Below are 26,626 nucleotides of genomic sequence, written 5' to 3'. Positions count from 1 at the left end.
TCCTGCGTTCACTCACATCTTGTGCTCTGATGACATTCTATTACTCTAAAGACACGTGACAGAAAGATGTAGAGGTTCGTTACAATGAAGCTTCAGTAAAAGACAACCTTAGGTAAAAGAAAGTTATGTTACTTGTGCTGGTGACATTTTCCCTCCTAATCAAATAATTCCTCTATATGTGCGCATCTCCATCCAATCTCTCCCAGCAAGGAAGCATGTTGTGCACGGCACACAATTTAAAAATAGACGGTGTCGATGGGGCATCCCCAATATGCCCACATGGGTTAATCACATGCATGTACACACACATACATACATACATACATACATACCTACCTACCCATGTAAGTTTCTTTCTATAGATTCCCAAGCCACGGAGGTCTCATCTTGATGGAAACCCTGCAGTGTAGCTGATTTCAGAAACTTTCATCAGGGGGCAAACTGTAGCTCAAAGACAACCATTTCCTTGATCCCGAACATGACTTCGAAGCTCTTTAAGTATAGCACACCACGCCCCATGACCTCAGTTCTTCCCTTTACTCACCCCAGGCTCAGCGGCTGAGGTAACTTTCAACAGGGCGAATTTGGAAGCAAAAATGAATTCAAAAGGAACCCTATTCTTTTAATTCCCAAATAGGTTTTACATTTTCTTTTTTTTTTAAATTGAATTGCTAGTGTAGTGGGACAGGATGGGAGGGCAGGAGGTATCTGTGGGAGGAGAGTCCATAGAAAGATCACCACACAGTAAGAAATGTTCCCTTTTAATGGATTGCATCCTCTCACAGATGTCTCATCTTGATAGACTACCAAAGGAGTACAACGCTACTGGAGGAGGCTAAAGAACCCCAGTCTTCTCAAACCAAATAAAATCTAAAGAACTGCTCTCCCTAAAGCAGCATCCTGCCATGCCACCAATGTTTGGAAAAAGTACATAACGAAGACAATGTTGCTGTCTGGCAATGGGATCTGTTAGGGGCATAGCTGCAGCACTAAAATCCCCAAAACTTGGGAGTGGGCATGATGGCACAGCAAAAAAAAAAGTTTAGAAAATGCAGACAAAGGGGAGGTGTGGTGTGCTCCACTTACAGGGTGACAACGTCATGGCAGAATTTAGAAGGTAGATCGTCTGAGGTGGTCAGCGCTGACCCTCACCAAACCCACTGTTGAAACTTTCAGAGACCAGCTGTGCTGGCGAGTACCTATCAAGATGAGGAATGTGTAGGGGGTGCAAGCCATTAGAAGGGGGGTTCCATGGATTGTGAGTAGTAACCTGTACATACAAATAAACATGATTTTGTGGAGTGCTTCTCGCCAGATTCCTCCTACATCCATGCACTGTAATAAAAGGTGTTCTATTACCAAATAAATTATGTTCAGAAGGATCAAGGGCTAAGCTTGCCAAGAGAGGATTTCAAACTGGTGACTGAAGGCCACACAAATCTCTGAGGTGAGCGCTTAACTTACTGCTCTATCTCACCTTCTTACACATTACTGAACTATGGCTCCCTTACTCCAGCCTTGAAAGGACTACCAAGTATCCAATAACAAAAGAAGGGACTCAAGAGAAACAAAGCAATACATGGCTGACCTACACTAAAATATTATCTTGTGCATTGTGTGGTCAAACTGAGCATCTGATCTGATGCAGACCTCCACTCAATGTTTGTATAAAACTTGTAGATAACCACGTGGCTGCTAGCATCAGCAGTTTACTGCTCCATGGAACTAGGCTTCATGTTGAAAGCTTGGCATTGTAAACGTTATACACATTTTCTTTTTATCACTTGTACTGTTTGATTTTGATATGCTAATAAGTGAATGGGAATGTGGATTAAAAAAAGAAACCTTCCATTTACAAAACATGTTGCAAAAAGTTACACATTCTGATTCCAATCTAACTCACAACAGTTGACCCAATATGGCTAATACTGGCACCTGCGACAGTCCGGTGTTTCAGCACATCATTGTACACATAGGAACACGCTAAACCTAAAGTACTAAAGCATGAATAGTCGACAGTAACACAGGGCCCCCGACATAGGGTGGTTTTCAGTTCAAAAATACAATAATCCTAAGGATATTTCAGTTTCTATTCAATTAACTAAATAGGGGTGTTCCTTAGCTTTCATTTAAAAAGGATATCGAAATGGGCGGCTCCCAAAGTTGAAAGCGACAGATTCCTTGAAGGACAAGCTAATGGCTGGAAAGTATGCCATCCCAAAACCCCTGGCGACGTCACTGAAAGCAGTTCCTAAGCACACACCATTCCTGAAAGAGCAGGCAAAATAAAAACATGGAGACAATTACAATATTTAAAGGATAGGTGGCAGATAAACGTAGAAAATGCAACAAAAAACCTTCAGATTACAAAGAGGGAGACGATTATGGGTAATTATTCTCCACTGCTAAGCTTTGCATGCAAAACTCAACTGTCACTGAAGAACAAGTTACTTACCAACTGGTAATGTTCTTCTTTTGATTGGATGTTGCTCCAACGTATTCCTCATCTTAGATGTATTCCATCCAGCTTTGCTGCTCTTCAGAAATTTTTTCGGCAGAGGGCGCCGTGCGTCGATGTCGTTGAGTCAATGGTCCCTCGAAGGCCTCCGTCGAGGGTGACGTCATCAGGTGTATAAGTAGCACGTGCGGCGCCCGTTGGCCTCAGTTCTGTTTTTCCCCTTTTTTTTTTTTTTTTAAATATGTTTATTTATAGCAAGGCAGTATAGGTTACAAACAGTATCGGATGGCAGTATAATATAGCAAAGAAAAGATTTTGGCTTTGTGTCCCTTTCCCCCCATCATTCCGGTTTTCCCGGGCCAGAGATTCAGTCTATCACCCCCGCCTGGTGCGTACTCTCCTGGTCCCTCAGGGCCCATCGGGCGTTGATTGGTTTGAACGTCATTGCGGGAAATCGCTGATCATAGTCCAGCACTGGGGCCCATACATTCTGGAACCGGTGCAGAGTCCCTGCTCTCGCTGCGGTGACCTTTTCCGCTATTAAGATGTCCCACAATTTTCCCCACCAGTGGGCTAGGCAGGGGCCGTCTTGTGACTTCCAGAAACGGGCCAGAACTGTCTTGCCCGCCAAGAGGCATTGTGTGAGGAGCTTAGCCCTATTGCCGGAGCGGGGGTAGATTCCGGGGATCGGGATCCCCAGTAGAATTGTCTCAGGGTCCAGTGGGAGGGCGGAGCCGGTGATTTGTTAAATGGTTGAGAGACACCTGGTCCAGAATTGCTGGGTCTTGGGGCACGTCCACCACATGTGAAAGTAAGAGCCTGGTTGACTGCAGCCTCTCCAGCAGGCGGGGTCCACTTGTCGATTCATGTGGTGGAGTCGTTTTTCCCCTTTTTATCTTTGATCTTGTACTGTGTAGATTGTGCCGGCAGACAGGTATGAGCCTTACGAGATTTGAGATGGCAATAACCCGGAAAAATCTAGGGGTAGGCTGGAAGGGCGATGAGGAATACGTTGGAAGAACATTCAAAGCTAAAGAAAGTTACCAATTGGTAATTAACTTGTTCTTCGAGTGGATTGTGACCTCCAACGTATTCCTCATCTTAGATAGACTCCCAAAGCAGTATGGACAATTCCTCTGGAGGAGGGGGTAGATTTTTCGATACTCTTAGATGGCTGAGTATAGTACTGCTTTTCCAAAAGTTAGCTCCCTAGACTGGGAAGCATCCAGGTTATAGAATTTTGAGAAGGTGTGTAGCGAAGACCAAGTTGCTGCTTCGCAAATGGATCTTACTGGAACACCTCTTTGAAGGGCCGTGGAGGAGGCGATGCCTCTGGTGGAATGAGCCCTTAACCCTTCCGGAGGGTCTTTTTGAGCTAGTCTGTAGCATTCTGAAATGCAAAGCACAATCCAGGATGAAATTGTCGGTTTTGTCACTGATTGACCCAGTTTCCTTCCTGTGTAACCTATAAACAGCTAGTTGTCCACTCTAAGTCTGGAAAGTCTAGAGATGTAAAAGCTTAAAGCTCTTTTCGGATCCCACCTGTGTAATCTTTCCTCCTCCTTCGAAGGATGGGGTGGAGGAGAGAATGCGGGTAAGACAATTTTCTGACTTAAATGAAAATCAGATATTACTTTCGGTAAAAATGATGGTTTTACCCTCAACACAACTCTGTCCTTATGGAACACAGTATTGGGTGGCCCAGAAGACAGTGCCTGCAATTCGCTCACTCTTCTTGCTGATGTTAGAGCAACCAAGAAGGCTGTTTTCCACATTAGTAATCTTAATGGACACGTGTGCATAGGCTCAAAAGGAGCACACATTAAGAATTTTAGGACTAAATTTAGATCCCAGATCGGTACTTGAAATGGGTGAGGAGGAAACACATCAGTGAGTCCTTTTAAGAATTGTATTATCAAAGGAATTTTGAAGTAGGAGCATTCTTCCGATGAGCGCTTGAAAATGGAAAGCGCCGCAAGGTAACCTTTTATTGTTCCGATATTCAGACCTCTATGTGCTAGGGTCAGAAGGAAAGATAATACTTCCGGAATAGAACATAGAAAAGGATCGACATTCTTTTCTCTGCACGAGTTGCAAAACATTTTTCTAACGGCAACGGTATAGAGACTTTGTTGCTGGCCTTCTTGCTGAAAGCAACACCTCCATAACGTCATCTGGAAGGTTCCAATCCCTGTATCTCAGCCTTTCAGATACCAAGCATGAAGTATGAGCGTTTTGACCTCTGGATGGAGAACCTGACCCTCCATTTGAGAGAGAAGGTTCTCTCTCTGAGGAAGACGTACTGGAGGACAGATGGACATGTCTAGAAGGTCCGGGTACCACGTTCTCCTGGCCCAATCCCTGGCAATTAGGATCATGGAGCTCCGAAACATTCTCAGCCTCCCGATGACCTAAGGAATGACGGGAATCGGAGGGAACGCGTACAATAGTGGGAAATTCCACTCCACCACGAACGCGTCCCCCAGGGCTCCTCTCGGGGGAAATTCCCTTGAGCAAATCCTTTGGCGTTTTCGGTTGATTCCGTTTGCCAACAGGTCTACTTGAGGGGTTCCCCAAAGGGCGAAGATCTCTTGAATGACTTCCTGAGCCAGTTCCCATTCGTGGGATACCGTGCTCTGCTTGCTCAGAGCATCTGCTGTCATTCTCTTCCCCGGCTAGATGAATTGCCGTTAAAGAGATTCCCTCCTGATTCGCCCAATGACAGAGCTGCATTGCCTCTCTGCACAGGGGTAGTGACCCCACACCACCTCTTTTGTTTGGGTAGTGCATGGCCACTATGTTGTCCGTCATTATCAGGACATTTTTTCCCCTGACAGATGGCAGGAAGGCCTTCAGCGCTAGTCTGATTGCCCTCAGCTCTAAAAGGTTGATATGTAGTTTGGACTCCGATGGAGACCAACGACCATCGATTGGAAAATCGTTGGCATGAGCTCCCCACCCCAGGAGTGAGGCGTCCGTCACTACTGTGATCTCCGGCCATGGTTGCCAAAAAGGTTCTCCTTTTAGGATGTTCTCTGGACAGGTCCACCATAGAAGGTCTTGTCTGACCTTGTTTGGAATCTGAAGAAGATCCGTCATTTGACCCGAGAACTGGGACCACTGAGTCTTTAGGGCCCATTGAAGAGATCTCATCCTCAAGCGTACCTCTGGCACCAGTAAAATGCAGGATGCCATGAGGCCGAGCAACCTTAAAAAGTAAGCCTGGAGATTTTGGGCATTTTGGAATTTGGAAACCATCTGAAGAATGTCTTGAGCCCAAAACTTGGGAGGCGAGCTCTTTCCCAAGGACGTGTCTAATACAGCTCCTATGTACTGAAGCTGTTGGGAAGGTGTCATCTGTGACTTCTTGAAATTGAGGGAGAAGCCCAGTTTGTGGAGCAAGTGGCAGGTGACTTTCAGATGATCCAGTGCTTGCTCGGCAGAACGCGCTCTGATCAACCAATCGTCGAGGTAGGGGTAGACATGAATCCCCCCTCTCCTGAGGTGCGCTGCCACCACTACCATTAACTTGGTGAAGACCCTCGGGCGGAGGTCAACCCGAATGGCAGGACTCGAAACTGAATGTGAGTCACCAACTACGAACCTCAGGTATTTTCTGTGTTTGAGATGAATCGGCACATGAAAATAAGCATCCTGGAGGTCCAATGACACCAACCAGTCCTGAAGTTGGAGGGCCTGAAGGATCTGAGAAAGGGTTACCAACTTGAACTTATCCTTTCTGAGGAACTTGTTCAAGTTTCTTAAGTCCAAGATGGGTCTCAGTCCTCCGTCCTTTTTGGGGATCAAAAAATACAGGGAGTACCATCCCTTGTTCCTCTCCGCTGCAGGTACTGGTTCTATAGCACCTTTCTCCAGCAGGGTTAAAACTTCCTGCTGTAGGAGCAGGTTTGAAAGTTTCAATGGGTGTCTCCCTGGTGGAATGCTTTGAGGTTGCGTTAGAAAAGGAAGGCAGTAACCTTGGGCTATTATTTCTAGAGCCCAAACATCTGAAGTAATGGCTCGCCATTCTTGCAGATGCTGTGACAGCCTGCCCCCGACAGGTGTTTTGTGATGCAAGTCCTCAAAGCGGTTTTGTGGCGGATGTTGCAGCCGCTGATGGCAGAGAGGCTGCAGCTGGAACTGGTTTAGCATGTTTTCCTCGTCCACCACGAGTGGCCTTTTTATGGCCCCTTTGACTGGCCATTCCTCTCGCCTTTCCATATGAGGTGTAGTAACGATAGGATCGTCCCCTCCGTGACTGTCCTTGCGCATGAAAAAGCTGAGGTTGCCTAATAGCAGCTCCTAAAGATTTGGCAGCTGATTTTGAGGTCTGCAACCTCTCAAGGCTCTCGTCAGCCTTGTTGCCAAAAAGGTGAGACCCGTCAAAAGGCATGTTCAGAAGGCGGTTCTGTACGTCCGGTGCGAAACCCGACTTCCGTAACCACACAAACCTGCGCATTACCATGCTAGTGCCGATGGACCTGCTTACACTATCCGCAGTGTCCCATCCAGATTGAAGGAATTCCTGCATGGCTTCCTTTCCATCTCCAACGATGGCTAGGAACCCTTCCCTTTCTTCCCCTTCTAGTATGTGCTCCGCCGCCATTGCAATGCACTCCCAAATAGTGTACGAATATTTTGCCAAGGCACATGTGGAGTTGGCAGATTTTAATGCCATGCTTCCGGCTGAAAATACCTTCCGTACCCAACCATCCACACGCTTATCGTCCCTGTCTGGAGGGATAGACGGGTATGCAAGTTTGTTAGAAGCTGTGGCTGCCTGTATGACCAGACTCTCGGGAGTTGGGTGCTTGGACAGATAGCCGGGGTCGCTACTGGCCGGGCGGTATTTTGAAGTGAGGGATTTATTTACCGGAGGAATAGAATCCGGAGTTTCCCAATTTTTGGCCACCCTATTTTGCAGGGCTACATGAAAGGGTAGTACTGGGTCTTCGGTGGGACCATGGTCCAATATATCTGTTAAATCATCCTGGATGAATTGGGCTGATGGTCTAGCCCATCCTAAGTTATCTACTACCTTTGTCATTAATTGGCGGTATCTGGTCTGCCAAAGTCATTTTCAGGAGATGTGTCAATGCCACTTGCATTGTGTAATGATTCCACCAAGTCCCTCATTCCGCTTTCTTCACAAATCAAGCATTCTGGGACATTTGGGTGCCATATTCCAGCTCAAAAGGTACATTCTCCTCATCAGATCTCTCCTGTTCCTCAAAAATTGAGGTCGGGGATTTGAAAAACTCTGGGGAGAGGCTTGAAAACCGTCTCTGGGAGAGGAGAGGTCAAGTACCTGGCTCTGAGGACAATACAGTTTCTGTAACCTTATCCTTCTCTTTCTCTGGCTTCCCTGGCTTGGCTGGATCCTTTGGCGCAAGGGTTTTGGCGTTGACGTCGATAACGGCGTCGGCGACACCGTGGTCGTCGACAGGGTCTGCTTCGAGGGCGTCGAGGCGACCTTCGAAGATATTCCCTTTGAGGTATGATGGGTCTCGGACGACATCGATGACCTCAAGCGGTCGACTCGAGCGTTTTTCACTCGGCGTCCTGGAAGGTTCCCTATCCTTCCTTTTTCGATCACCTGGGCTCGAGGGTGCGCGAGTGTCGGAGCGATGACGCTCGTGGCCGGCTTCCGAACAAGGCACGGACCGAGGCTTCGCTTTTTCAAACACCTCCATCATTTTGACCCTGAATGCTTCCCACTCTTCGGCAGACGAATGTTTCGTGGGGAATTTCATCTTTTTTGGAGACTCGTCTGACGACGAGGTGGAGGGAGACCTGTGGCGTCATTTCTTCGATCTTTTTGACGAAGACGAGCGATGGGAATCACTATGGGACCTCGATCGATGCCTTTCGCGACGAGGAGAATTCTCCTCACGGGATCTCGACTTGACGCTAGAGGTTTTTCGATCGTTTTTTCGACCTACCTGTAGCTTTCCTCTCCTCTCTCGCAAGGCCTTCCCCGTCATCGCCTGACACTTCGTACAGGCCTCCATGTCGTGGCCTTCTCCGAGGCACCACACTCTCGATGCGGGTCCGTGATCGACATTTTTGACCCGCATGATTTGCACTTTTTGAATCCCGATTTCGTGGTCGTGGTCGGCGTCGATGACGAGGACATATTTCGTTATTATATATTCTCACAGAACTCGAGGCGCGCTGAATGTCCGAAGCAACGTATACTGCGGAAAAACGGAACTGAGGCCAACGGGCGCCGCGTATGCTCGAAGAGCAGCAAAACTGGATGGAATACATCTAAGATGAGGAATACGTTGGAGGACACAATCCACTCGAAACATACTGTACAAAACAGCCAAGAAGGCACCCATTTCTGCACTTTAAATATAGGGACGTTCGCAATCAGGGAGGGCAGAGAGATTTCTTTGGGCGGGCAAACCAGCAGTATCCCTGGGGCATATGCACACTACAGTATATAAGGGATCTGTCACCTAGGACTGGGTACCCCGGGGGCGCACTTTGACTACATTTTAAAATGTTTCTAAAACGTCAGTAGTCAGCCTAAATAAAAAAAAACACTCGAGATGCAAGTCCATTATCTCTAAATATTCTAGTTGGGGATAATTTACTATTCCAACTCCAGCAGTAGAAACTTTAGGGAATGTTTTTGATTTTTGATGGTCATGGGTAGAGCTACAAGCCGTCCCTCAAGGGGGACTTTAGCACACCAAGGTACTATGCTGGAGGGAATGTGATTTAAGGGTGCATGATCAGCTGTTCACTACCGTCCCCGAGTTTGTCAACTTATTTATAAGTTCAAACTGGAACAGCTTTGACCTCTTTATTCTTTTTCCATTTTGCATTTCAAGGAAAAAGATACAAGGTGGTACAAGGCCCCACTAACATCTGTCAATGTGTACCCTCTCTTTGCATAACATTGATTTTTATTTGCATTTAGTCAAAAACAAACAACAGCTTATGTAATTTAGCAACTAACCGCTCCATCCCCCATCCTCCTCCATGCCCCCCTTTACTATATCAGTGTGTTCAGCAACAAACAATATTCCAAACGGTTCAGTGTCTCAAGGAGAATAACTGTCAAGTCTTATTAAGAAACAGATTGGCTACCCCATTCAATTCGCAATACAGTGGTCTCATCAATCACGCACCATCCCTGTTGATTGAGCACAACTGCTGTCCATCTTGACCATCAATGGACCTCATTCCTCACAAAAGGAACACAAGCAGTTGTTTACCAGGGCCGTCAACTTCTCTGTGACCATCAAGTAACTCAGTTTCCGTTCTCAGTCCAATCTCATGGGCACTCACCCATCCCCTCCAATTTTGAGCTATCGCCAATCTTCCAGTGCAGAACATTGGCTCCCATAGTCTGGCCAGTCTATATTCCTCCCTGTCCTTCGCTGGGACCCCCACGAGCATCCAAAGAGGATCCATGCTCAACTGGCCACCTGTAATGTCCTTAATCCAAATTCTGGGGCAGTGCCACCACAGGTGGGAAAGAAAGCTCACCTGTCCACAGAACCATGGGCACAGTGGAGACGCACCTGCAAACATTATCGGAATCTTCAAGGGATCTCTATGCCACGCTTTCACCGTCTTCTAATTATGTTCCATAGTGGCAGCAAATAGATTTCCATGAAAGGACACCTGGGAGATTCTGGCTCATTCCTCATCATTGATTTCCCCACCAATCAGTTCTAGCCATTATCTTTTAAAGGTTTGTCTTCCTGCTATGGTGGTGGGCACCAGGATTTTACATATACACTCGAAAGGATGCCCTTCGGGTGGTTGAAGCATCCAACAATCTCTTGAATGGGGTTACATCTCTAGCCAGCAAGGCACACCACTTATGGTCTGCAAACATCCCCTTCAATCTCAAATAATCGAAAATTGATACTGTGTCCCAGCGCAGGACCTCCCGAACCTCACCCAAGTCCCTGAAACGTCGGTCTCCAAATAACTGACCCGGCCCTCTTGGGACCCATTTGTACCCTCTCTTTGTATCACTTGTGCAGTTAAAATGTAATTGATTAGTGGCAGATGGCTGAAGACACTGCAGTGAGTGGCACTGACTATTGTCTGCGCCCTGTGCAACAGGCCTGGTATCTAGAGAGACACTGACTCAAGTTCTATAGTTTCAAAACCTTTATTTACTATAATGCTGGGGTTGGTGTAATACCTCACTGGCCCTAACTCTAAAAGGGATGGCTCCCTCAACTGATGTTTCCAAGGGTTGTCGATGTCTGAAAGTCCAAAACCAAAATCTGTGTCTAAACATATACTAGCCCTCACTCTTTGATAACATGTGACAGGAAGTCTCTTTAAAGAAAAATAGTGGTTCAAAAAGAAAAATATATCAAGGCTGGTTTCAGGTGGCCTTCTCACAAGGTGTGGCTCAGTCAGTATCAAAGTTCAGCACAATCTAAAAGAGGTTGTTCGTTAACTCTTCTCAACAAAGTCCTTGCACTCTGTTCAAACAACTCCTAAAGTCTTTAGTTCCTGGGGAATCCCTTCCCCAAGCTTCAATCCTTTCAAGTTTCAGACAAAAACAAAAATAAAACACAGTTTCTCCCAAGCTTCTCAGGGTTCCCTTCCCCAAGCTTATGCCTCCTTGTTTCACCAAATAAGTATTCACCTTAGTTAGGCCTCTTAGGGTTCCCTTCCCCAAGCTTAGGCCCCCTTCAGTTTTCAACAGAGAATTCAACTTGTCGGGATATACCTTTTACTTATTTACAGCACACTCGACCTTCTCATGGGGTAAAATCATAGACTTTCGAAAAGGTTAGGTTCTTCTCCTCCTAACTGCGAACACTCTGATCTTTGTCCCCTCTGTATTTCTTATACTTGCTTTTCTACTATCCTTTCATCTTCAGGTGCTTCCTGCACCCCTTTGTTATCTTCCACTTTGCGGCACACTTGCACCTTCTTTGTCTTTATCTTTTTTCACCTTGTCGTGCCCTTGGCACCTGCCTATGATTCACTTTCTCTTCACTGTGCCTTTTGCACATTTACTTCTCTACTTTGTGATCCCTCGCACCTGACCTTCTTATCGTGCCTCTTACACACTTTCTTCACTCTTTGGTGCCGACTTCCACCATTCCTTTACTTTCAGGTCACTTGCACTCTTATTCACTTTCGAGCCTTTTGCTTTCTTTGTTCTCTTTGCATCTTTCTCTCACTTTCCATTCACTTTCTGCTAGCTCTTGCTTTCCGCTTCGTGCCGCTTTTCAAAATCTGTCTTTCTCCCTTCCCGCTCCAGCTAGCTGCACGCTCCAGAGTTTCTCCCGCTTACTAACTTAAAACTCACCGGGCAGCGCTGTGCTGGCAAGCGGTCTCTCTGGGCGTATGGGATCAAGGTCAGGGTCTCACCACCTGCTCCTCAGAACCTCTCTGGACCCGCACACGTCCCAAGGGAAGAAGCACTTTTCCACAAACCGACAGCCGGACATAGGCTGCCTCGCTCCAGCTCCCTGGAGACACTGCTCCCTAGCCACGTTGCATCCCCTCACAAACACTGGGCCAGCGTCTCAGCACGCCCCTCTCCTCTAGATCCTCCAGGCTGCTCTCCCTGAAGCTCCCAGCTCCTTGGCTCTGATCACAATTCACAGCTCTCTTCTAATTGTGCAAAACCACACCTGTCATACTTAAAACAAGAGTCAAGTGGAGTCAGGTGTGAGTAGTCAGTGTTAAATGCACGGCCATGCCTGACTATTAATGGGACAACCTAATGGTAGTGGGTGGCAGTCTTCCTTCTGTTTCTAAAGGTGTTTCTTGCAGGTAATCCTCACTACTCTCGGTTGCCTCTTCTTCCCACCATTAGTCGGAAATGGGGAGAGGAGGGGGAGATGGAATGGGATTGAAAATATCCCATTAAGGCTGAGGGAGAGTGGGTAAATGTATAATTGGGAAAGGGGAAATGCTATGTCTTGCTCTTGGGTATTCTCGCCCAATCCCCTGTAACTCTCCACTCAGGTGATCATCCCTCGCTTGTCCACACCCAGGGTCGGGATACAAAAGCGATGGCCCTTCCCTGACCACCTGAATGGATGAGCCTGGGGAAGTAAGTGGGAGAATACCGCCAGGTTTCTAACAGCCCTTAACCAAGAAGTGTGAATGCCGGGTGATTAAAAAAAAGAGAGGGGTGGGGTGGATACCAAACAGCATGCTGTGTAAAACCACGACTACAAGCAGGCAACATTAGCTTGTATTTTCGGGTAGTGTTTTTATACGTCTTGAAAAAACAACTGTAAAACCCAGGGCAGATTTCTTTAAGCTTAAATTAAGTTGCATACTGGTCGTTTCAGTCTTTTATTCAGGATGGGAAAAACTAAAGCTACGCAAGACGTGGAAAAACCACAGGTGGAGGACTGGATTAATGAGCTGCAGGTTTTATCTATTTTTGAGAGGGTGTTGTTTGGTAAGCAAGATATGACAGAAAACCTGAGCTATGGGCTTCCTTTAATGAGTTGTACAGTTAAATTGAGACTTTGAATTTATGTATGAGTGGTATTTGAAGTTGCAGATAGTCAGGAAGTTTGTGGTGTAGGTGTGTATGTCGTTCTGTGTTTTGTCTTTTGGGAGGGGGTTTACATTATGCTTATAGTTTTGTTGTTCAGATATATCATTTGTTTTTGCTTAATTTACTATTTTGGAATATGTATGCGTTTGTTTACCTTATCTTTTACTGTTCAAATATAAATGCTCTACAATTTGTAATAGCTTTTTATACGTATAGAAAAATAAAATCATACTCCTTCTCAACATGCTACTATAACACATTAAAGATGTTGTTCTATTATGCGATTTGTTGACTTAAGTCATCACTATAAACTGAGCTTTGTTTCAATTCTTGAAACTCAAACATTAATAAGTATTTCTACCAACTAACGGTTGGGAAAATATGTGGTCAAGTATGTAAATTGAAGTCCGAGCTCAAATTCTAGCTGATCACTTAACTAAAGTATGTGATCCTGGGCAAAACATTTACTCTGACTGTCCATATAAACCAAAACAGTTGCTAGAAAGGATTACATTTTCAGTATATGCCAAAACAGTCTCGAATATATTCAATTTGTAGTAGATGCCATTTGAAGAAAAAAAAAAAAAACCTTGGTTATTAGAATATAGTGTACTGCTGACCAGGCCACAAATTATGGCTTACGAGAAGTCCAAATGTTTTCTTTGTTGCAACAATTTAATTATACAAAGAAACATTCCAAATGTGTGGGTCACCCTCAACGTTCTTGGTTTGATTTCCAGTTGCTGATTGCAGAGACATTTCCGTAGAAGACCTTTCAACTAAGAGAAACAGGGTCTAAAAAGAAATTACGTAGCTGTAAGAAAAGCTTTTTGTGGCAGCCAAATCTAGGAGAGGAGGCTTTTTTTAAGCAACAAATAGAAGGTTTAAGTTACATACCTGTAACTATTGTTCTCCAGCATGGGTCTGGCATGGATTCACATGCTCATGAATATTCTTCCCTTGTCAGGCTGGGAATCCTCGGTAAAAGAAAAAACATTTTCACTTTCACTTTAAAACAGTATTTCTCCTCTAAACCAATCACTGTCCTGTGGATCATACTGCCCCCACTCAATGACGGTCCTCTCCCTAAGCCCCTCCTCTGGCAGCCATCTTCAGATCTGGGAAGCACCTAAAGTGGCAGTATTACCAAGAAGAGCTGTAGAGGGGACAGAGGGAGGGGTTCGCATGTGAATCCATGCCAGACCCATGCTGGAGAACCATAGTTACAGGCAAGTAACTTAAACCTTCTCCAGCATAGGGTCACATTTTCATGAATAACAAATACACAGCAGTACAACATTACACAACCACAGGAGTTGGCAAGGCTCAACAGAAGCAATCAATTCTTACCTCCAGAACAGTCTCACCTCAAGCAAACAGGTTGCGTAGCACTGCTTGGCCAACTCTGGACTCCGCCCTGAAATCCCTGTCGATGCAGTAGAACTTTGTGAAGGTGTGCGTAGACCTCCACATAGCAGCCCTGCAGATGTCCAGCAGGGGCACACCGGACAGGAACGCTGTCGTCGCAGCAATCGTTCTGGTGGAGTGGGCTCTCGGACGGCCGGGCAGCGGTCTGTTCGTCAACCGATGACAGTGTGTGATGCAGTCGGAGAGCCACCTCGAAATGGAAGCATTGGGCAAGGCCTTCCCATGGTTCACAGAACCGAAGTTCACAAACAGTTGTCTTCCGAAAACCCTTTGTGCACATCACATAGATTTTCAGGGCACAAGCAACGGCCAGCGAGTGCAAGGCCCTTTCCGACGGTGACAAAGGTTTCGGGAATAAAACAGGTAACACCAAAGCTCGTTGAGGTGGGATTCCGACTGAAGCTTTGGCATGAATGAGGGGTGCGTACGCAGCACAACCCTCAATTCGTGCAAAGTCACATATGGTTGCTTGCAGGATAGGGCCTGGATCTCACCTACCCTTCTGGCGCAGGTGATGGCCACAAAGAAAGCCATTATCAATCTAGAGAGGTGCCTGATGCATAGGCTTGAAAAGGAGCCCAATTAGCCTTGTCAGAACCATGTTGAGGCAGGAGCCTTCACCAGCAGGAAAGATTGAAAAAGTTATTTGAGAAACTCCTTGACGAGTCGGTGGTACCAAAGCGACCATCTTTCTGGAGACCTGGTGTAGTGAGAGATAGCCAACAGATGCAACTTGATAGAGGCGTGCGCCAGTCCGGCCTTGGTCAAGGATAGCAAGTATGGAAGGATCTGGGGGGCAGTGACCCTGAGAGGGGTAATCTTCTGAGACTGGCACAACGAAGCGAAGCACATCCACTTGTTACAGTAGCACTGCAAAGTCGACGACGCTCTGGCCTTAGTGAGGACCTCCCTGCAGTCAGCAGGCAACTCATATCCTCTAACCTCTAGGGCTGCAGGAGCCAAGCCCTCGGGTGCAGCGATCCTGGGTCGTGATGAAGCAATGCGCCTCTGTAAAAAGTGACAGCTTGACCGGAGGCAACGCTGACAGGCTGAGAAGGTCTGGATACCAAATCTGCCTCGGCCATGCCGGGGCAATGAGTATCATCTTGCACGGACACTGTCTGAGTGTGTTGACGACTCATAGCAATAGAGGTAACTGAGGAAATGCGTACAGAAACAGCCCTTACCACGGGAAGGAGAACCTGTCCCCCAAGCTCCTCGGCAGGTGGAATCTTCTGGCAAACTTCTGGCACTTGGAGTTTGCCGCTGTCGCAAGCAGATCTATCTGGGGCCTGCCCCATTTGACGAATAGGCGGTCCACCTTGTCCTGATGAAGCTCCCACTCAGAGCAGGAGTGCAGTTCCCTTAGGGAGTCTGCAATGGTGTCCTTGACTCCCGCCAGGTGATGAGGGACGAGGAACATCCCCTGTCCGATGGCCCAGTGCCACAAGTCCTGCGCTTCCTTGCAGAGCGCCGGGGATCGAGTGCTCCCCTGCTTCCTGATGTAGAACATGGTGGTGGTGCTGTCCGTGAAGATCCTCACCACCTTAACTTTCAGAGACGGTAGGAACGACTTGAGGGCTCAGAACATTCCCCGTAGCTCCATGATGTTGATATGAAGATCCATCTCTAGCAGCCACAGGCATGCAGAAGTCCGGAGTTCGCTCACAATCCTTCCATCGAGGCCTCCGTGGTGATCGTCTCCTGGTATGAAGGGTTTTGAAATCCTGTGCCTTGGACAATGTCGGAGCAGACGCCCCACCATCCTATCGCCCGACGGAACTCGTCGTTGAGAGATCTAGTCCGTCAAGCTTCCAGACACCCGTATCCAGCGGGCGTCCAGGAATTCCTGAAGGGGGTCGCATATGCAACCTGCAGAGCCGGATGAGGTAGATGCAGGACATCATGCCCAGCAACGACAAGATGGCCGGCATCGTGGCTGTTTCCGTTGACAGTCGTTGCACCTTTCATTGAATGGCTGCTACCCTCTCCTCTGAGGGTGATGCCAGGCCAGACACTGTATTGAGTTTGGCGCCCAGGAGCAGCACTTTCTGTGATGGTGTTCAACAGGTCTTTGGATAGTTACAGAATCCAAGCTCAGTCAGTAGCTGGACGGTCGTCTGTGTGTCCGACAGCCAGCTCCCGCTGCTACTAGAAGGGCTGCTACTGGTGTCAGGCATTTTTTGAAAACTCTGTTGGCCGACTTCAAGCTGAAAGGTAGGGGCTTGAACTGGTAGTGCTGTCCCTGCACCACAAAACGTAGAAACATGCAATGTTTCTTGTGAATGGGGACGTGGAAGTAGGCTTCCTCCAGGTCCAACAACGTCAAGAAGTCTCATCTTTCCAGTTGGCCGAGCACGTGTTGCAATGTGGCCATCCTGAACTTTTGGGACTTTAGTTATTTTCTCAGACGCCATAGGTCTAGGATGGACCTCCAGCCACCCCCCTGTCTTCTTTCTGACCAGAAAGTATCTGGAATAGACTCCAGAGCCAATGGGTAATTAGCTCTATCGCCCCTTTTTGCAGCATGGCCCATACCTCTTCCAGGAGCTGAGCGATGTGCTGCTCCCGATGGGGAACCGGAGGGATACGTGGACACCTGTGTTGAAACTCGAGGGTGTGTCCTTGGGCGAGAGCGTCCAGCACCCATCTGTCTGTGGTGATCTTTCTCCACTTGCTGACGAACCTAGACAGCCGGCCTCCCACCGGGGTGCCCGAGTGGGGGCCTGACATCCCGGCCGGTTCAGGCTTGCTTCAGAGCCAGCATCCTGACCTGCGAGCGATGGTGATGCTGTCCTCCGCTACCGTAAGCCTGGGAACGGCCAGTACGTTGTTGAGAAACCTTTTGGAAGACCTGCTCGACTTTCCCCTGGAGGAGAGAAAAGAAGAGCGGTGCTGCTGGAGAGTTCCCAGGAAACAGGGCGTCTCCATATCCACTTTGATGGCCTGAAGAACTCATCGACGACCTTCCCAAACAGATTCACTCCATCAAAGGGCATGTCCAGCACCTTCGCCTGGTCCTCCTGATGGAAATGTGTGGCTTTCATCCAACCTTGCTGTGATGGCGTGATCAGACACCACTTCCTCTTCCTGGAAGAGAGCGAGAGCCTCCATCTTCTTATCGTCAGCCCCAGCTTGTACCAAAACTCCCTGTTGTACCTGGCCAGGATCGCCAGTGCCTTGGCCACCTTGGATGCAGCGGTGTAAATCACCTTCTTTCCCATGGCGTCCATCCTTGGACCGAAGACGAAGAGGACGGGTTGGCCAACCGTTTCCTCGCAGCGGCCGATGCCACCAAATCCGGCGATGGCTATGACCTCAAACACTTTGATGCGGTGTCCAGTACCATTTATTTCTTCTCCAGCGAATCCTGCTTGGCTGGAGCCGTGCCAGGGTTCTTCATGAGGTCCAGGCCCTAATCCCAAATATCGTCCAGTGGGGGCACCGTCATGATAGTCTTCCTCTTGGTCTCACCCTCCTTCTTGGTTTCCTCGGGCACCAGCTGGAATCGCCCTGAGGCTCTGGAGATCATGGAGTGGAACAACCTCACCTCATCCGGTGGGGGCACCCTATGTGGAGCATCCAAATGAGGAGATTCACCGTCCGCTGCAACAATATCCTTGTCCTCATCCGTCGGCGTGGCCGTATCCGTCCCTGTGTCAGGGTCTGCTGGGGGAGAAGGGACTCAACGTGGTGGCGGAGGTTGAAATGGGGGCATCTGGTGACGCTTCCTCTTATTAGCTGGCGGCTGATCAGGGACCTGGGGCACCACAGATACTGGAGCCGGAGGCATCCTCCTCTGGATCTCAGACACCAAGGTGTGTAGAGTCTACAGAATATCCAAGGAAATGTCCCTCTTCTGAGATGCCAGAACAGGAAAACTAGGCCCTGCGCCGCTGTCCTCTTCAACGTCCCCTTGGACCATGTGTAAGGACTGCTGGTCTTCGTTGTCCGGGGCCGAGAAATCTAAGGCTTGGGCGACGGCCTGGGAGGGCTGTTGCAGGGCTTCCTCACCCCCCTATTTTTTCCCCCCTGTGGTCTTGAACCGGGGCATGAACCCGTTTCCCCCCTTCTGGCATTCCTGCAGACTTTGCCAAAGTCACTGCGGTGGTGTTGCGCCTTGGGGGGTAGGGATACCTTCTGAGCCGTGGGGGCTACCCTCGCAGGATCAGCACCTTTCGCTGTCGTAGCAGCCGTTGATGCAGTCGTCGACGAGGCCTTAGCCGGTGCCAGTTGAGCCTGCTTGGGGTGTTCGGCCTTCTCCTCCGTTCGCGGCTTCTCGGATTTCTCACATAGTTTAGCCGGGGGAGATGACTTCATCTTCGAAGAGCTCGATTGCCTGCTGGTAATGGAGGCGGAAGGGGATGTCGATCGCGCACAATCCACCTTGGGACCCACTGCCACGGTGAACCTGTTGAACTCGGACTTGCGGCTCTTAGCCCTGGTATTAAGCCACACCGCCTATTTACTATGCCTGACTTTCGTCTTCTTCGAGAAACCAAGGCATATCCCGTACTCCACTTCCTTGTGGTCTGGGTAGAGGCATTGTAGGTGCTTGTCTTCCACAAACACATTCCGTGGCCCACATTTGGTGCAGGGCCTGAAGAGTGACCTTCCATCCTTCTCCACAGTCATGGTCTGAGGACACGAAGTAGGCCCAAAGGTCTTCTAGAATCTTTGCCGATCTTTGCCCTTGAGGGGTGCGGAACTTCACCAACAACGTGTCCCCGCTGTCGGTAGATGAAGCAAAGAGCACACTGGCCTCTTTGAAACAAAAATTTTACTTTTTCCATCAACAACACGAGAAAACGTACAAATAGCTCAGAGCAAACTCAAGGACTCACAACACTGAAACATGCTGTAAAAATCTGAAGACTGCTGCCAAAGGAGGGGCTTATCAGAGGACTGTCATTGGATGGGGGCAGTATGGCCCAGAGGACAGTGATTAGTTTAGAGGAGAAATACAGTTTGTAAGTGAAAGTGAAACAGTTTTTTCTTTTACAGAGGATTCCCAGCCTGACGACAGGGAATATTCATGAGCATGTCAATCCATGCCAAACACCATGCTGGAAAATAAACATTTCAGCAATATTTGTCTACTTTAGTGTATTTACTTTTTAATGTTAAGTACTTTAATTGAAGGGTTAGAAAATCACTGCAGAATAAACATTACAGTTTTATGATTTTCAAACAGGGTTGCAGTATGGGGGACCGACCGCATTCTAGTGATTGCCGTTGGGTGCTACAGAGTCTAGAAACAGCCCTAGGATAGGGCAATTTTTGTGTTTGAGAATGTTTTCCCGCTTCCACCATATTAGCAACAATAAAGTTAATTTAACGAAAATCTTGAAACAATGGCACACATTTTACTCTTCAAAAAAGGCAGACATATGTTTTGAACTTACAGACAAAAAGAAATATTTCCTTCATCCAGGTCTATTAGGCAGCTGACGATGTCCCCTGCAGCCCAAGACTGGAAAAGAAATAGAACATTACAAAGTACAGTTTGATTGGATTTTATTAAAACATCTTTAATACGTGTAAGTCTCTGCTTTCTCAATTTACACCCACCAAAACTGGCAGTATTCTGCATGTAAAACAGAGAAGACTGTAGGTTTCTATGGCCACCCAAAGTGAGCTCTTTTTGAAGTGCTAGTTTAATCAATAAGAGACCGCCCACCTTACAATATACTTGTTAAGAATGTGTATTAAGCTCATTATCAAAACCTGGTGTTAGTACACAGCAAATCAAAGCTGGATTACATGCACAAACTGAAAATCAGTTTAAAATATTAGAAAATATTCAAGATCAACCTGGGGCTCTACAGATGCTTTGAACTATAACCCATACCCCTCCACCCCCCTAACCGCTGGCTATGCCCGCTAAGGCTGTTAGGAATTGTAGACCAAAACCTCTTGAGCCAATGGTTACAGAACCCTGCTGTAGATCTTAAAGAGCCAAGAAATCTTGAAGGAGATTGTTTCACAAAAAAGACTTCTCAGAGTGGAAGTTCCATCACCTAGAATAATTCCCCCAAAACATGGTGGCTGGAACAGGAACACTTTTTTGAAGCAATGACAATATACTTTCATTTCATACAGCTTTTTATTCGACACTTTGTCATTTAGCCAGAAACACAACATCACAATCAAATAAAAAGGGAGTAGGGAAAAAGTAGGTATGGACATAATACAGTGATCAACGCAACATATTACACATATAATCGTGTCATCATAATTGCAGAGCGTGAATAAAATGACCAGCATTCTAAAACAGTTAAAACTATAAAAATGTACGGTACAAAGTGGAAACAGTCTGTCCAGGAAGGTCGAAGCAACAATAATTCCTCCTAGCATTGTGCTTGGGCCAAAAAAGATGCACAAAAAATTGCGTAGGTGCATTAGTTAATTTATTAGCAACATCATTAGAGTGGGAGGGCAGTGAGGCTTCCAAGTTTGTGCCCGATCCTAATAAATTGTACAAAATGTCATAAAGTGCATATGGCTAGATGTTAGCAGCATTATCTGAGTAAAAGCAATACGGTGCATGCAAGGTTTCATGGAAAGTAGTCTTAATATTTACATGGTCACATGTTCGATCCAAAATTCCCCAGCTTTTAAGATTCTTGCTCTTATGCGCCATGCTGGGTGAATAAAGCTTGATAAAAAAAAATACTACGTGCATGTTGTTGCTTTGCCTTAAGAGCTGTAGGGCTTTGAGTGTTCGGCGTATGCCATGAGCATTACATATTGTCTTAAAGAACTTTCACCTAGCCACTCGATAGCCTTGACAAAAGAACAAGAAATGGCCAATCGATTGCTTCTCAAGGACACACCAAGCATAGATAATTTCTAGCAGGTTCCCTTTTTTTGGTGCGATAAGCTAGATTTATTTAGGAAAACATGAATTTCAGATACAGAGTTCGCGCCAGGTGGGGGTTGACCAGGTCTAGATCATTTTCGAACCCCAAAAACTGGCTTGTTGGGCAAATGGGTGACATCCATTGCCAGCTCACTGCAGGAATGCACTAGTTCGACCTCAGCCATCTCCTCTTCTTTTCACTTTTTTTTACATCGCCCAAGGTGATGCCCTAGGGATCGTCCCAGAGACTTCCCATGTCCATATGCACCAGGTGTCTTTTAACATGTATGTACCAGGGTAGGGATCTACCGCCCTCAGATTCGAACATGGCAAATCTTAAATTCGGGTGTATGCCATAATCTAAGCCAATAAAATACCAGTCTGAGGGTAGCATCTCTTTGAATTTCCCTGAGACCTAGTTCCAATAAAACAGGGTTTCCCGGGCACGTTGCTGGAAGCCCAAGCAGCCTTTACAAAAAAACAATTTCAGCCAGACCCAATTTGGTACTGGTTGAGTGGCCCCAGATCTCTGCCCCTTACAGGGCAGCCGGTTTAGCCTATGTGACAAACATTTTAATGGCTGGGGAGATAGCACGCTGACCATAAATCGTGAGAAATCCCCATATTGCCCACCATATTTTTACAGTGTTGCGCTAGATTTGAATACCTGCGATGTCCAGGTTCCGTGGTCGTTGAATCTGACCCCGAGGTAATCTTAATACTGCACCTGTTCCAGGGGGGTGCCATTAATATTCAACTAAAGTATTGTCAATTTTTTTTAATTTGGGACGAAAGACTAGTGATTTTGTTTTGCCAGTATTGATCTCAAAATGCAGCTCTGAGCATTTCTCCACAAGTGCTTCAACGGTAGTTGGAACTCTCGTCGCCGATGTGGATAAAAAGGTCTGCGTCATCGGCGAAGAGGAGCATTGGGATTGTTTTGTGGCCTAATTTCGGGCGGTCCTGGCAATTCAAGCTTACATGACGTATGACCTTGTCAATGTATATCAGGAAAAGGAGGGGGTCGAGGACACATCCTTGCTGCACTCCTTTGGTTACCTCAGAGGCCAGTTAGTTCGTCCTCCAGCCCCCAACATACAGAAGCGCTATTATTACAGTATAGTTGTACTATGATGCGCAGTAAGTTAGCTGGTACCCCCTCTTTGCCAATATGGTGCACAACAACTCCCGCAACACACAGTTGAAAGCAGTCCTGAGATCGATGAAGACAAAAAACACTCATCTTTTTCAAGCTGTGTATTTGGGGCCCTGTGCAAGGTCCTTTGTGTCAGGCTATCTGGCTTTCCAGGAAACCAGCAAGTTTATTAGAGAGGGAGCTTGAGCAGACATGGTGGAAATTAGGGAACCCGGGATAGCTGTCAAGAATCCTCCCAATTCCTGGAAATTATGGAACAAATGCAGACTAAAACCATCCACCTTTGCCAAAAGAACACACCCAAGATGGCCGTCCACATTGGACACCATCAGGAAGAAGGAATGCAGTCTAGACTGTCAGGATACTTCCCTACTTAATCAAGGAGAAACTAGCTGCTCACCGCGTTGCTACGTTCATGCGAACTATGTTTCATGCAGCTACGCTTGCGACACAGACTTCCTTTGAATCCTGAGTCCAATCTACAGCTAGTTTCCCGAACCGGGTACATTCCTTAATATCCCGCTGTGCCTCCTGGTCTTGACCTGATCCTCCTTAGCTCTCTATCTCTCGTGCACCTGGCGCTTTCCAGTTTTCCTTACCCGCCCGTCCATGCCTTCTCTCTTCGATTCCTTGCAATCCGGATGATCTATTCCGGAGCACGCTGCTTCGGCTCCCATTGTGGCTCCTCCTGCGCGCTCCCTATTCCCACTCATCATTGATCCTTGTCTCGCTGCCTGTAGACAGATAGAATTTCCCAAACTACGGCCCCTAGCTGTAACATTCCTGGGAACCTCAAGCTCCTTGCAATCTAGTGATTAACAATGCACTTTCTCTATTGAACTCTGCCTTCCTTCTGTACCCCTTCCAAACTTAATTCACAGACATCCTGTCTCCTGCAAGGTAAACTACAGATAATTCTAATCGTATCTTCTCATCGTACTTGGGACCCTCCAACATTATTCAGACAGAAGTCTTAGTTACTTACCTGTAACTGTATTTCTCCAGCATTGGTATCTTTCATAGATTCACATGCTTGAATATTCCCCATCGCCAGACCGGGAATCCTCAGTGATTTAAATAATTATTAACAACTTTTTAAAAAATATCTATATATACATTTCCATAGAAATATATGAGCGTAGATAGCCCATTACGATCTATGAGCCATTCACTTGTGTAGTCCCTCCACCTCACTTTGGTTCTTTATGGCCCTAACCAATGAGGTGGCAGGGTTTAGCTCCGCCCCAGTCAGCCATCTTCAGATTTTGAACCATATAGACTACAGTATGATGGATGCTGAGCGTAGGAGCAGCCTCTAAGGGAGGCGGGTGGGTGCATGTGAATCTATGAAAGATACCAATGCTGGAGAAATACAGTTACAGGTAAGTAACTAAGACTTCTCCAGCATTGGATCTTTCTTAGATTCAGATGCTTAAATAGAATACCAAGCAGTTAAAACATGCCCACATCATATATACATAGATATGCAGAAAACTTCTGCGAGCCATTGCCATACAGCAACACAAAGGTTACATACCCAGGGAAAGGCAGGAGGAAGGCTTATCCTAGCATATGCAAAGATGTGGTGGAGCACTGCCTGGCCAACTGCAGATTCTTTGTTGGTATCTTCTGTCAGACAGTAATTGCTTGCCGAGCGTGTGCAGAGTGCTCCAGGTAGCGGCTCTGCAAATGTCCTTCAATGCTACCCCTGCGTGAAACGCCACTGAAGCTTCTCTCCCTCTGATGGAGTGAGCCGAAGGAGGCCTGGTGAGGGGGTCGCCTTTAGACTGGTGACAGTGAGTGATACATTGAGAAACCCAACGTGCCAAACTTTGTTTTGAAATATGCGGACCTTTAGTGCGTCCAGAAAAGGCAATGAACAATCTGTTAGAGGAGCGGAACTCCTTAGTTCTCCAAGTTCTCCAAGTAAAACTTTAGAACCCTCGCAACATCTAGTGAATGCAAAGTTCTCTCTGCATGAGAGGTGTGATTCTGGAAGAAAGTTGGGAGGACAATGCGCTCCGTGAGACTCGTTTCCGACAAAACCTTAGGAAGGAATTTTGGAGGAGTTCTCAGAATGACGCAGTCTTTATGGAACAAGGAGGTTCTGATGATAAAGCTTGCAACTCACTGATCCTCCTGACAGATGTGATGGCTATCAAGAAAGCTGTTTCCAAGATAAGAATTTTAGGTCACATCTATGAATAGGCTCATAAGGTGGGTCCATTGGAGCTGTCAGTACCGTGTTTAGGCTCCAGGATGGGACAGATGTTGGCGTAGGTGGGTAAGTATGCATCAGCTCTTTCAGGAAGATCTTAACAGCTAGTTGAGTGAGCAATGACCGTTTATCTGGATTTGTCGTATATGCCGCTATGGCCGATAGATGAACTGCGATAGAGGATATAGATAATCCTGCTTTGGCCAAGTACAATAAGTAAGGTAGCACTTGTTCGACCAATGCTGTGGCTGGGTTCACTGATGTTTCGCACCACTTGGAGAAACAAGTCCATTTCCGGATATAGGTGATCCGAGTAGGAGGAGTCCTAGACGCCTTAATAATATCCTAGCAATCTGCAGGGAGATCCAGATTCATTAGCTTTCGCTGCTCAGGAACCAGGCCTTGAGAGATAGGCTCGCTGGGTCGTGGTGGAGGACCTAGCGGTTCTTTTTTATCAAAAGCTCCTCATCAGCTTTGAGATGAATCGGGGGCCAACGGGAGAAACGTTGTAGTGTTGAGTACCTGACCTGCCGGGCCCAATCGGCGCTATCAGGATCATTGAACAATTTTGTTCCTTCAGTCTGCTCATCACTCTCGCTATGAGAGGGATGGGGAAAAGCATAAAGGAATTTCCCTGTCCAATCCACCGAGAACGCATCTCCTATTGACCGATGCTCTGGGTACCTGGAGGTGAATTTGTGGCATTTGTTGTTAGTTTTGGTGGCGAAGAGGTTGATCTGTGGATGACCCCATTCGGAAAATATTCTCTGGACTCCTTTTTCGTCTAGTTCGCACTCATGAGATGTCATGAACTCTCTGCTTAGTTTGTCCGCTAGGACGTTGTCCACTCCCAGAAGATGTTTCGCTTTGATTTGGACTCTGTGGTGCAATGCCCATGCCCATAGCAGTTGAGCTTCTTGTGACAAGATCTGACTTGGTGCCTCCTTGTTTGTTCGTGTAATGCATGGAGGTCGTATTTTCTGTCTGGATGGTCACCACCTGCCCGGCTAATACCGGGAGGAAGGCTTTCAGCAACCACCGTATTGCCCTGAGCTCTAGGACATTGATGTGCAGTTGAGATTCCTGAGCGGACCATGTGCCCTTGGTTTGGAGGTCCTCTAGGTGAGCCCCCCAGCCCGATAGAGATGCATCTGTCCTGAGGAGAAGGGTAGATGTTGGTGCCTGAAATGGCATTCCCTGTAACAGGTTTTGAGGTGTATTCCACCATCAAAGTGCCTTGTGTAAGGTCTCCGGTAGCTGGACGGTATCCTCCCATGAACCGAGTGCTTGTTTCTATAGGTGGTCCAGGGCCTCCTGGATTGGTCTCATGCAAAGTCTGCAATTTGGTATGAGAAATATACATGAGGACATCATGTCCAGGAGAGATTTCAAAGAGCGTACCGTGCTTGCCACTCTGTCTAGGAACCATGAGGTCAAGTGGAGAATAGCTGCAACTCTGTCTGCCGATGGTCTTACCCTGGGAATGCTGGTGTTGAAGTCCGCACCCAGGAAGAGAACTGTCTTGCTGGGCACTGGGCAGGATTTTGTTTCGTTTATGGAAAACACCTAACCCTCTTAAGAGGTTTATTGTTCTCGAAACTGCCAAGCGTTTCCAAGGGCATTTCCAATATTTGTTCTTGGACCTCCGGTCCGAAGTTTCTAGCTTTCACCCAGGCTTGTCTCCTCAGTACAGTACCATGAGCCATTTGCCTGAAACCTGATTTCGCCACGTCCACTGCTGCGACAATCATGATCTGAGGTAGCTTCCCCGGATCTGCGTGAAATGACCAAATGCAAAAGTCCAAATAGCAAAAGTCTGACTTTTATTTTCTTCATTTTTCCGCAAATATATATGTGGGGGAGACTCCCCCACAGCCTCCCCACCTTACCACTATACATTTTTTTTTACTTTACTCCCGACATATATATCTGCAGAAAAATAGCACGTACAATACAATTTTAGATGGCTAACTACCTTTTAAATAGAGAAG

General features: G+C 47.0%; 1 protein-coding gene across 5 annotated transcripts in view; it reads right to left on the bottom strand.

Moving 5' to 3' along the window:
• The window catches only part of RNF123 (ring finger protein 123), a 3,033,138-nt gene that overhangs the window by 2,155,512 nt on the left and 851,000 nt on the right, over positions 1-26,626 (bottom strand). For all 5 annotated transcript variants that reach the window (XM_069644183.1, XM_069644184.1, XM_069644185.1 and 2 more), the window contains exons 9-10: positions 19,805-19,872; positions 2,143-2,268 (exon numbers count right to left, since the gene is read on the bottom strand). In XM_069644183.1, coding sequence (XP_069500284.1) covers positions 2,143-2,268; positions 19,805-19,872 — 194 coding nt within the window. The remainder of the gene's footprint in view (positions 1-2,142; positions 2,269-19,804; positions 19,873-26,626) is intronic.

Source organism: Ambystoma mexicanum, chromosome 2p (assembly GCF_040938575.1).
Source record: "Ambystoma mexicanum isolate Mex_15411 chromosome 2p, UKY_AmexF1_1, whole genome shotgun sequence".
Taxonomy (NCBI): Eukaryota; Metazoa; Chordata; class Amphibia; order Caudata; family Ambystomatidae; genus Ambystoma; species Ambystoma mexicanum.
This window is presented reverse-complemented; position numbering and strand designations above follow the sequence as displayed.